The sequence below is a fragment of the Ovis canadensis genome, chromosome 25 (genome assembly GCF_042477335.2).
Source record: "Ovis canadensis isolate MfBH-ARS-UI-01 breed Bighorn chromosome 25, ARS-UI_OviCan_v2, whole genome shotgun sequence".
Taxonomy (NCBI): Eukaryota; Metazoa; Chordata; class Mammalia; order Artiodactyla; family Bovidae; genus Ovis; species Ovis canadensis.
The window spans coordinates 23875377-23888202 of NC_091269.1; the positions used below are offsets into that span (position 1 = coordinate 23875377).

General features: G+C 41.1%; 1 protein-coding gene across 1 annotated transcript in view; it reads right to left on the reverse strand.

Moving 5' to 3' along the window:
- Nucleotides 1-12826, reverse strand: part of PCNX2 (pecanex 2) — a 311645-nt gene that overhangs the window by 237757 nt on the left and 61062 nt on the right. The window contains exon 10 of the mRNA XM_069572620.1: nucleotides 8690-8835. Coding sequence (XP_069428721.1) covers nucleotides 8690-8835 — 146 coding nt within the window. The remainder of the gene's footprint in view (nucleotides 1-8689; nucleotides 8836-12826) is intronic.

Sequence of the window (12826 nt, forward strand, 5' to 3'; positions counted from 1 at the left end):
AATTAATGGATTTTATTTTTAAAGCAGATTTATTTTTTTTAGATTTTTTTAATGTGAACCATTTTTTAAGTCTTTATTGAATTTGTTACACTATTGCTTCTGTTCTTTATGTTTGGGGTTTTTTGGCCATGAGGTATGTAGGATCTTAGCTCCTCAACCAAGAATCAAATCCCTACTCCCTGCCTTTGAAGGCGAAGTCTCAATCACTCAACCACTATGGAAGTCCCTAGAGTAGTTTTAGATTCACAACAAAATTGAGGAGAAAGTGTTAAGAGTTCCTACATAGCTCCTCCCTCCAAATATACACCCACCTTCCCCCACCATCAACATCTCCCACTACAGTGCTACATGGGTTTTAACTGAGGAGGCAACACTGATAAATCATTATCAACTAAAGTCCATAGTCTACATTATGGTTGCTTTCTGGAGATGTACATTCTATGGGTTTAAACAATGCTGTAATGATACATATCCACCCATTATTGTATTATGCAGAGTATTTTCACTGCCCGAAAAATCCTTTGTGCTCTGCCTATTCATCCATCCTCTCTGCTGCTGCTGCTAAGTCGCTTCAGTCGTGTCCGATTCTGTGCGACCCCATAGACGGCAGCCCACTAGGCTCCTCTGTCCCTGGGATTCTCCAGGCAAGAATACTGGAGTGGGTTGCCATTTTCTTCTCCAATGCATGAAAGGGAAAAGTGAAACTGAAGTCACTCAGTCGTGTCTGACTCTTCGCAACCCCATGGACTGCAGCCCACCAGGCTCCTCTATCCATGGGATTTTCCAGGCAAGAGTACTGGAGTGGGTGCCACTGCCTTCTCCTCCATCCTCTCTAACCCCTGGTAACCACTCATCCTTTTACTGTCTCCATAGGTCTGCCTTGTCCAGATTCCATAATGAAATCATACAGTATGCAGCCTTTTCAGGTTAGCTTCTTTCACTTAGTAATACGCACTAAAGGTCCTCTGTGTCTTTGCATGGCTTGCTTGATAGTTCATTTCTTTCTACTGCTCAGTAATACTGACATACCACAATTTGTTTATCCATCACCTATCAAGAGACAGTCACTTCCAAGTTTTGGCAACTATGAATAAAGCATCTATAAATGCAGGGTTTTGTGTGGAAATAGGGAGCATGATTGGTAGGTCAAACTGTACTACTAGTGTGTTTAATTAGTGAGAAACTGCCGAGCTGTCTTCCAAAGTGGCTGTTCCACTTTGTAATCCCACCAGCGATGACATGAGTCCTGCTGCCCCACACCCTTGCTGGCATTTGCTATTATCAGTGTTTTGGATCGGGCCTTTCTAATAGGGTCTTCCCTGATGGCTCAGTTGGTAAAGAATCCACCTGCAATGCAGGAGATCCCAGTTCAATTCCTGGGTCAGGAAGATCTGCTGGAGAAGGGATAGGCTGCCCACTCTAGTATTCTTGGGCTTCCCTTATGGTTCAGCTGGTAAAGAATCTGCCTGCAATGCAGGAGACCTGGATTCAATCCCTGGGTTGGGAAGATTCCCCTGGAGAAGAGAAAGGCTACCCAGACCAGTATTCTGGCCTAGTCCATGGGGTTGCAAAGAGTCAGACACAAGTCAGCAACATTCACTTTCTAATAGGTGTGTGGTGGTATCTCATCATTGTTTTAATTCATAATTTCCTAATGATACACAATGTGGAGTATCTTCTCACACATTTATTTTCCATCTGTATATCTTCTCTAGTGAGGAATCTGTTCATATTTTTTTCCCATTTTTTAATCAGGCAACCAAGAGGTATAGAAGTACAGAAATGTAAAGAACTCAGATATTAAGATGCTCATGTTGACACCTTTTTTAAAAACTGGGGGAGGGACAATAAATACTTGGTGAAAAGTGAAATTTATGTATTTTTTATTCTCTACTATGTGCTTTTTATAGAGTTAAATATATTTGTTTATCCAATTCAGGTCTTTAAAATACATTATGTATTCTTTAGTTTGCTCATAACATTTTGAAGTATCTATCTAAGACTATCTAAAGGCTTAGGAAATAAAACAAAAATTTCAATTAAAAAAAAAAAACTTCTTCTATTTGGAGAAAAAAAATAAAGTTCCTAAAAGTAATTTTTCCCAGGTCCTCCTCCACCAGGACTGCATTCCTCTGCCTCCCCACCATCACTCCCCTCCCACGGTTCCTCATAAATATTGGTGAAGAAGTTTGCTCACTGGGTAAGGGGTGTCATGATTAAGGCTATACTTTAGAAAGATTTATCTTGCAGAGGTTAACAAGATGCACTGAAGGGGAAAGGATAAACAGTACTCCCAGAGAGAAGTAACCAGAGCCTGGGAAAGTGGCACACCTGGGAAATTAGGGGGGACATGTGACTTTCAGTCACAAAACAGAACAGGGCAGAAAAGACTCTGATTGAATGGATTATGTACCATGAAAGAGTGAAAGAATAAAGATGACTTTAAGCTTTCAATCTGGGGGACAGGCTCATAACAGCAGAAACTGGGAAGGAGTTTGCTAAGGGAAGCTGATGCATTTGTTCATGCAACAGAAGTCCTGCGAATACATCAGTGAATGAAACTCATGAAGCCTCCTTTCCAGTGGGCAGTGACATAAAATAAGTAATACACACAGAGTAAGAACATGGTAGACTATTTGAAGAGCATTCGTGCAACAGAAAAATGAACAGAACAAGCTGAGAGGAGTTATGAGTGTGTGGACAGAGACCTGATGGATTTTAAACAGGAAGGTCAGGCTAAGTCTCTCTAAGAAAAAGCATTTGAAAGACAAAAGGGCCAGCCTGTGCAGTTATCTGAGGGAAGAGCTCACCAGGTGGAGGGAACAGCCAGGGCAAAGGTCTTCAGGCTGGAAGAGGGCCTGGTGTGGTGACCAACAGGAAGACCAAGAGGCGACTAACACTCTTTTGTGTTAAGAATAGTATACAGGGAGATACTAGGGGAAATGTTAATTGGTGCAGCCACTCCAGAGAACAGTAGGGAGGTTCCTTAAAAAAACGGAAAATAGGGCTATCCTGCAATCCCATTCCTGGGCATATATCCAGAGAAAAGCATAATTCAAAAAGATACATGCACCTGTGTTCACAGCAGCACTATTTACAACAGACAGGACGTGGAAGCAACCTAAACGTCCACTGATGAAAGGCTAAAGAAGATGTGATATATATAAAATGGAATACTACTCAGCCATAAACAGAGTGAAAGAATGCCATCTGCAGCAACACGGATGGACCATGAGATCATCATACCAAGTGCAGTAAGTCAGACAGAGAGATAAATATCATACGACGTCACATATGTGAAGTCTCAAATACAGCACAAATGAACTCATCTACAAAAGAGAAACAGACTCAGACATAGAAAACAGGCAGGTGGTTGCCAAGGGGGAGCGGGGTGGGGGAGGGATGGATTGGGAGTTTGGGATTAGCAGATGCAAGCTATTTTATAAAGGACAGACAGACAACAAGGTCCTACTGTACAGCACAGCCAACTTTGGTCAATATCTTATGATAAACCATAATGGAAAAGAATATATATGGATAACTGAAACACTTTGCCTTACAGCAGAAATGAATGCCACACTGTAAATCAACTATTATCAATCAGTACAATTTTGAAAAAGAATAGTGTCCAGGGAGAATGGTTGTGAGCAGTTGATGCTCTTACAGTAACCCAGATGGGAGATGAAAAGGGCTCAAACAAAGGTGGCAACATTAAAGGTGGAAGCCGCAGTAGATACCTTTGAAGGAGCAGGAAACATAATCTACGAGAAATTGAACGCTGGAGTGAAAGGAAAGATTTAAGGATTATGCCAAGATTTTTAGTGAAAAGCTGGGAGGATAAGGTGGTCATCAGCTGAAGTGGGGGAGACCACAGGTGGAGCAGACCTGGGATGAGGCAGAGATGAAGAGCTCAGTTTCAACTCTGATTATGAGATGTCAACCCCATAGTTAGATACGCAAGTAAAGAACTCCGGCAACAGGTCCAGGGTGGAGACAGAAACTGGTCACTGGCAGATTAGTGGGATTTAAAACCATGAGAGTAAATGTGATCACTAAAGAAAAGCGGGTAGAAAGAGAAAGATCAAGGGCTGAGCAGCTCCTGGGAAACCAACATGAAGAGGTCACCTGCAAAGGGGACCAGGAAGGAGCTACCAACAGGGCAGAAGGAAAACCAAGAGAGGGCTGAGCCCTGGAAACAAGAGAAGAGAGTAACCCAAGAAGGAGAGTCCAGGGACATGACTGACAGGATCAACCGTGACCTGGCCCAGGGCAGGCTCCATGCGGTCCTGGGGTCAGAAGACGGAATGCAAGGACGTTATGAGAAAATGGGAGGGGAGAAACTGGGGGGAAGAGATAACATGCAGTGCTTCAAGGAGCTCTGCTGCAAGGAAACGTGGAGAAACGGGACAGCAGCTGGGGGAACGTGGTCCAGAGGATTTGTAAGGATGGGAGGCATGAGAGCACATCCTCGCGACGGTGAGATGGCGAGTTTGCCCCTGCTTGCCACATGCCTGGCTCCCTGCTATATCTCAGCTCTGTGAGTTTCCTCCCCAGATAAGGCCTCTGTCATCACCTGTCCTGACATCTGTGTCCTCCTCCCCGACGTTCCTCTATCTCAGGCCTTCAGGAGTATCTTCCATGGCAGCCAGGACCGTGTGCCGTCTTAGCCCACTTCCCCCAGTGGAGCCAGGCCTCCTGAGCACAGGGACTGTATGTCTGTTTCATTCATTGCTCTATACCCAGGGCTCCTTATAGAGCCTAGAGTGGAGTAGGTGTTTTGATTTTTTTTTTCAGTGTTGAATGAACAAATAAATGAATGAAATGATGCTTAGATGGACAGCTTTTTGTTTTAGATGCTAACCTGATAAACTGGTGAAAGAAAAAGAAAACCTAGGAGTTTTGCAAGATGAGGTAATAGCAGAAGAGAAAGGAAGGGAAAATGATAAAAGAAAAGAGAGACAAGTCTGAAAATATCTAAGCAGACTGGACGGCAAACTGAAGGCAAACAGAAGAGGCTGTGATCATAAGGACCCAGGACGCTACCATGATCAGAGGATAAGGAAACACATTCAAGGAAGATGAGCCTGAATCCCAGAGGAAAAGTTAAACAACGTCAAACAGAAGTCCTTGACCTGGGGGAGTTCAGGGCAGCGATTAGTCTGATTTCATTGCCTGTTATGCACCAAATTCTTCCAGTTTCTGCCAACACTTATAAGCTTGTTTTCTATTATATATGTGTTTTCTTTCCAAGCTTTCATTTGCTAAATTCAAGTTCTCTCATCCATGTGACTTTAGATACTCCCAGTGAATATCCAGGGTAATTTATGTATACATTTTCAAATAAAAAAACAGCTCTGGTCATCAAAAACGTAAAATTTATCATGTGAATCCCTGTTTTCTTAAACAGACCTTTCACATCATCACTGAACTAACCAGGTGAGCTAAGGAGGTGTGCTGTGCCCCAGGCCACGCTGGGGTGGTGACCTCTCACACCTGGGCATCTGTCTTTTCACAAAGATCCCAGGCAGTTGTGTATGCTGTGTGCACTGCTCCACAGTCCTTGGGCGGGGCTGCTCTCTCCACACAAAGGTCCCAAGCTGCTCGGTTTTTCTAGGTCAGTGCTCTGGGTTTTCCTTCCTCCTTCCTCACTGTCAGCTGGGAGTCATGGCGTCCCTTCCTCCCCTCTTCATTGACTGCCAACTAGAAAACCAGATCACCAAGCTTGCAGGTGGATGGCTGAAAGTAGGATTAGATGGGCTCTGAAGAAAGGGTGATCTCTCCTTTCTAAGGGCCTAAGTTTCAGTGTCTGCATTTGCCAACATCTACTTTGGCTAGAAAGGAATATGATCGGCTATAGTCCACAGGGTCACAGAGAGTCGGACTTGGCTAAAGTGACAGCACACACACTTTGGCTACAATCATTTATTTCATTAAAAATTTTTTTTCTTCTTTCTGGGTTCTGGGCCACATTCCAAGTAATAATAATAACGGACTCTGCGACCCCACAGACTGTAGCCTGCCAGGCTCCTCTGTCCTTGGGATTCTCCAGGTAAGAATACTGCAGTGGGTTGCCATTTCCTTCTCCAGGGGATCTTCCCAACAACCAATATTTAAAGAACTCTTTCTGTCATTAATTTGGTTTGATCCTCACATCCTCCCTGTGATATGGTTTGTTGGGGTTTTTCTACAACATCTTACTGACTTTTTGGCCAATCCAATAGATTACCACATTTAACAGGAGACTGAAGGCAGTGGTAAAGAACCCACCTAGCAATGCACAGGTTCCATCCCTGGGTCAGGAAGATCCCCTGGAGAAGGGCATGGCAGCCCACTCCAGTATTCCTGCCTGGAGAATCCCATGGACAGAGGAGCCTAGTGGGCTACAGTCCATGGGGTCGCAAAGAGTCGGACACGACTTAGCACGTAACTTGCAAGAGAGGTGATTAAAATGATTTAACACTATAACCTTCACAAGATGATAATCATCTTCCTCATCATCATTTTTTAGATCTTCACTGGATTTTCAGCTAATTTTCATCAGTGAGTGGATTTTAAAATAACAAACCCAGAAATCCATAGAAATATTTGTATTTAATATGAAGGGTTAAGGCAAGTTAGTTCAACTTCTAATAATTTCTTTTTAAATGAATATTTCAAAAACACTTCTCATCTATCAGACTGTATTATCTTGAATTATTTTAGTTAAGTATGAAGTCTCCGTCTTAAGTGTGTGCCCCTGGGGTAACATAGTATTGTTAGAAAAACCATTATAACTCCCTTCCCTGACTTGTGGGTCCTGAAATTTACTGTTGTAATTTTGCATGACTACAGTTTTTCAATATGTGATCACACCATTTAAGACATTATGATAACAAGTAGTCACTGGGGGACCCACAATAGCCAGGCAGGCAACCAGCCTTCCCACTACCACACTGACTAGCATTTAACTGTGAAATTCCTGTGTTTTCTGATGACACCATTAGTAATAGCATCCGAATCTCCAAACCCACAACCTGTGAATATCACAATTCATTGTTGTTATTGTTTAGTCGTTAAGTCATATCTGACTCTCTTGCGACCCCATGGACTGTAGCCCACCAGGCTCCTCTGTTCATGGGATTTCCCAGGCAAGACTACTGGAGTTGGGTTGCCATTTCCTTCTCGAGGGGATCTTCCTGACCTAGGGATCAAAACCGCGTCTCCTGTATGGGCAGGTGGGTTCTTAATCACTGAGCCACCAGGGAAGCCCCCACAATTTATATACTCACATACTGATGTACACCCTGGTTCCTTTTAGTTTTTAATAACTATAAATACAGATATTAAAGACATTCATATGCAGTATTTATGTGGATGTTTTCAAATCAGTTAGGTAGTTACCTAGGAGTACAGTTGGTGAATTATATGGCAAAACTGTTTACTTTAGAAAACTGCCATCCTGTCTTTCAAATTAGCTATACTATTTTGTTCTTCCACCAGCAATGGAAAAAGGGTTTTTTTGTTCCACATTCTTTCCAGCATTTGCTATTGTCAGTTTTGTTTGATTAAACATTCTCATAGTATATAGTGGTATCTCATCGTTGCTTGAATTTGCAAATCTCTAGTGATAGAAAATGATAAGCCTATTTTTATGTACTTGTTTGCCATTTGGATGTCTTCTTAGATGAGGGTTCTCTTCAGATCTTTAGCTCATATTTTAAAATTAGGTTGTTTTCTTATTATTGAGCTTTAAGTAGTCTTTGTATATCTTGGATATATATCTGATGTGTGTTTTGTAAATTTTTAATTTTTTAAGTCTTTATTGAATCTGTTACAAGATTGCTTCTGTTTTTGTTGTTGTTGTTGTATGTTTTGGTTTTTTGGCCACAAGGTATATAGGATCTTAGCTCCCCAACCAGGGATCAAACCTGCACCCCCCTCACTGCAAGGTGAAGTCATAACCACTGGACCACAGGGAAGTCTCATAAACAATTTTTTCTGTCAGTGACTTGTCTTTTCATTCTTTTATACTTTTTGCAGAGTAAAGTTTTAAATTGTAATAAAAACATTATTTTAGAAAAGATTACAATCTTGTCTTCTGTATATCCCAAGGGGGATGGAAATGGACCTCTTTGGTCCCCAACTCCATCATGCCTTACTCAGCCTGACCCCTGCCACCCGCCTCCACCTCCCCACCCAGTACCCTCAGCTCCAACCCCACAGCACTGCATCTTGAGAAACAGTGGTGAGAAAGAGTAACAGGCTTTAAGGGAAAGAGTAGCATCCAAAGTATAGGATAGAGTATTTAGAACCCAAATCCTGGAAGGAAAGGGCGAGACATCACTCCTTCCCCTGCCATGTCCCTCCTCCCCTCCCCACGCCACATCCTCACACCCAAGCTCTGCCCTCAACATGGCAGCTGCAGGCTCTCCTACAAAAACTGGCAAAAGATGAGCAGACCAAGGCATAACATTGTCCCAAACCTTAACACTAAACCATGTTACCAAATTCTCCTAGTTCCCATTTTCACCGCTCAATGACAATTTCTTCATTCGTCAGGATCTCACTGCTCTGACTCTGGGTTTGCAGAACAAAAAGCGGACACCTTGGAAAAGCCCCAGAGAATTTCAGCTGGAGGCCAAACTGCTTATTATCAGCAAGCAAGTGCACTCTGCCAAGCCCCAGCACACGTGCACGCCTGGAGGCTTACCTATCCAGTAATGCCAGCAAGGTAAGGCGATCATACCAGACCTTAATCCACTTCCCAGGGAAAATGATAAACTTGTAAAACTGCTCTCGGTTAAACTTTCCTTGTGTGGAAGAAGAGGATGAGTCTTCCAGATCCCGACTCAGATGCTTTTGGATACCGAAAGAAAAAACAGAGAGAGGGTTTCACATAGACGTGTTATCGTCATAAAGTAAGCCTCCTGATTTAAAAGTACCAAAAGCAGATGTTCAAATTCTGAAATGGAAACCAACATAGTCCATTAAAAAAAAAAAAAGGGCACCCTAACAAAAGGATAATGATCAACAGAAAAGGTCTTTTTTTTTCCAGCTTTATTTTTGTACTGAGTATTATTGATTTACAATGTTCTGTGAGTTTCAGTTGTACAGCAAAGTGGTTTAGTTATACATATACATATATTCATTCTTTTCTGTATTCTTTTCCCTTATAGGTTATCACAGAATACCAAGTATAGTTCTCTATGCTATACAGTAGATCCTTATTGCAGAAAATGTCTTTTTTACCAATACATTTCAATGTCATTATAATGCGACATTAAAATTATGCTACTCATATCAAAATACTACTGTCAGGCCAGGAAACTGCCATGAAAGTAATTATTATGAAAGATCAGAATTCAAAAAAAGGCCTTAAACAACATAATCTTTGAAAGGTATGCTATTTAATGTAATACCCAGATAAATATTTAAATTTTTTTTAAGTAAAAAGATTTTCATCCACAGTATGTAGGTCCTTAGTGAAGCCCAATATAAGTAAGACCTGAAATATTTGTCAGAAAAAAAATAATTAAACCAATAAAACAGAAACAGGTGGAGGAATTTAATCTCAGATTTAAAACATTTTCACCCCAAATTCATCTCTGATTGGATCTAATCTAGTGGAAAGGAATTCAATTTTGAAAAAAATTAGTCTCCATTCATTTGCTGAACAAATACTTAATGAGCCCCAGCGCCCTGCAGACCTTCTATTTCTAGTCTGTGGGGTTCCTTTTTTTTTTTTTGTAACTGTGGTTAAAAAAATACATAATTTAAAATTTATATCTTAACCACTTTGCATGTATGCATTTCAGTAGCAATAATATTCATATTATTATTCATGTTTTCATCTTGCAAAACTGAAACTCTGTCTACATTGAACACTAACTCCCCACTCTCCTCTACTTTCTGTCTCCAGGAATTTGACCCCTCTGGGTACCTCCTATAAGTGGAATTAAAGAGTATCATTCCTTTGTGACTGGCTTATTTCATTTATAATAATGATCTCAAGTTCTATCATGTTTCAGGTGTCAAATTTTTTTTTTTAAGGCTGAGTAAAATTTCATTTTATGGATAGACTACATTTTGTTTACTCACTCATCTGTCGACAGGCACTTGGGTTGCATCCACCTCTTGGTGGAATATTCACTATTCACAATCATGAATAATGCTATTGTGAACACGCACATGCAAATATCTGTTGGATTCCCTGCATTAGGCTCTTTGAATATACACCAAAAAATGGAATTGGTGGATTATGCTAGCTTGCATTTTTATTTGTTTGCTTTTGTCCTATATTTTTCCAAAAAGGATTTTCAGTAGGCTCTAATTTCCTGTAGGCTAAGCTGAAGCTCCAATACTTTGGCCACCTTATGCGAACAGCCGACTCGTTGGAAAAGACCCTGATACTGCGAAACATTGAAAGCAGAAGGAGAAGAGGGCAACAGAGGATGAGATGGGTGCAGGGTGTCACTGATTCAGTGGACATGAACCTGGGCAAACTCCAGGAGATGGTGAGTGACAGAGAAGCCTAGCGTGCTGCAGTCCATGGGGTTGCAAAGAGTTGGACACGACTTGGTGGCTGAACAGCAGCATAAGACGCAGAAGACCCAGAAGAAGGGCCAAGATAAGCTAAGGGAGGAGGACAGCATGGAAGAGCAGCCGTGGAGGCAGAGCTACCTTTCCGTGGCCTCATTCATTCCTCTTAGACTTACAAAGCAGAAGGTCATACTTGGCACACTGCATACTTTTTCCTTAATTCACTGAAAGTCGCTGATGTCAAAACACCTGGCATGCATAAGGGCAACACATCTGCCTCACTGGAGACCATGTGGAACCCTCTTAGGAAGCTGACTTCCCCATCTCTCTGTTCCCAGCTGCTAATTCCCTGACAGCTATGGAGCACAGAGTTATTCAGACTATAAAATATTAACACAAAGAGCATTTCAAGGGAAAGTTGATCCATTGTGAAGGTAATATGCAGGTTGACAATATACAGGATGGATTGGGCTGTATTATTAGAAGTACGTTGAGACTGTAAGTGCTGCTTGTGTCTGGAATTTGACTCCAACAGAAAAGAGAGCCTCGGGGAAACTCCCTGCTGTCATGTCAGCAAGAACAGCATCTTCTTTTAACGACAATAAACTTATGAAAGTCAAAGTGCTACTTGCTCAGTTGTGTCTGACTCTTCATGACCCCATGGACTGCAGTGTGCCAGCTCCTCTGTCCCTGGAACTCTCCAGGCAAGGATACTGGAGTGGGCTGCCATTCCTTTCTCCAGGGGATCTTCCCGACACAGGGATCGAACCCGGGTCTCCCACACTGCAGTCAGATTCTTTGCTGTCTAAGCCACCAGGGAAGCCCAGTGAATTTGTAATTTAGAGTAAATCTTCCTCTCAAAAGAGATCCTTTCCCTTTATGCTCCATGAACTGAGAGTGCAAGTAAGAAATGAAACACATGTGCCAGGTGAGTAGGGTTTACCATTCTGTGATGTGGGAATTTAGCATGATGTATACACATGTCAAGGATAAACAACAGTGAAGCCGACAACATTCTTTTGAATAGTAAGAAAATACTCTCTTTTAGATAGTAGTTTTAGGGAAGGTCACTATTAAAAAATCACATGAAGACTATGTCTACATCTTTTGCAAAACTTATTAAATATTCTGGCATATTGAGCTATTTATTGCTGCTTAAATGAAAATAATCTCGGAATTTAATACAAAGAAAAAATGATTTGACTTTGGTGTTAGTTTGCTAGGGCTAACACAATGAAGGACCACAAACGGGGTGTCTTAGACAATAGAACTGTATTTCCCCCAAGCTACCTGAAAAAAGTCAAGAGTTCTATAAAACTAATAAGAATTTTGATGATATTAACAATTAATACAGATTATTAAAGGCATAATTTTGCCATACTTTATCATTAATCTTCAAAACCTCATAATAACTCTTCCACAGATGCAAACTACCACATATAGAATGGATGGGCAAAAAGGTCCTACTGCACAGGGAAATATATTCAATATCCTGTGATAAACCATAATGGAAAAGAGTATGAAAAAGAATACATATAACTGAATCACTTTCTGTACAGCAGAAATTAACACGACGTAAATCAACTATATGTCAACAAAAAACTTTAAATGAAAATTTAAAAGAAATAGTCTCTTCAAGAGTTCCATAACTAATAAGCATTTTGATGATATTAATAATGGCCCCTGAAGATAGCCTCTTCAATAAGTGGTGCTGGTAAAACTGGACTGCTATGTCCAAAATAATGAAACTCAGAACACTACCTAATACCACACACAAAGATAAATTCAAAATGGATTAAAGATCTAAGTGTAAGACCAGAAATTATAAAATTCTTAGAGGAAAACATAAGCAGAACACTCAATGACATAAATCAAAGCAAGATCTCCTATGACCCACCTCCTAGGGTAATGGAAATAAAAACAGAAATAAACAAGTGGGACCTAATCAAACTTAAAAGCTTTTGCACAGCAAAGGAAACTACAAACATGATGAAAGACAACCCTCAGAACGGCAGAAACTAATAGCAAAGGAAACAACTGACAAAGGTTCATTTCCAAAATACACAAGCAGCTCATGCAATTCAGTACCAGAAAAGCAAGCAACCCAATCAAAAAGTGGGAAAGGGACCTGAAGAGACATTTCTCCAAAGACATACAGATGGCTAACAAACACATGAAAAGATGCTCAACATTGCTCATTATTAGAGAAATGCAAAGCAAAACTACAATGAGATACCACCTCACACCAGTCAGAATGGCCGTCATTAAAAAGTCTACAAACAATAAATGCTGGAGAAGGTGTGGAGGC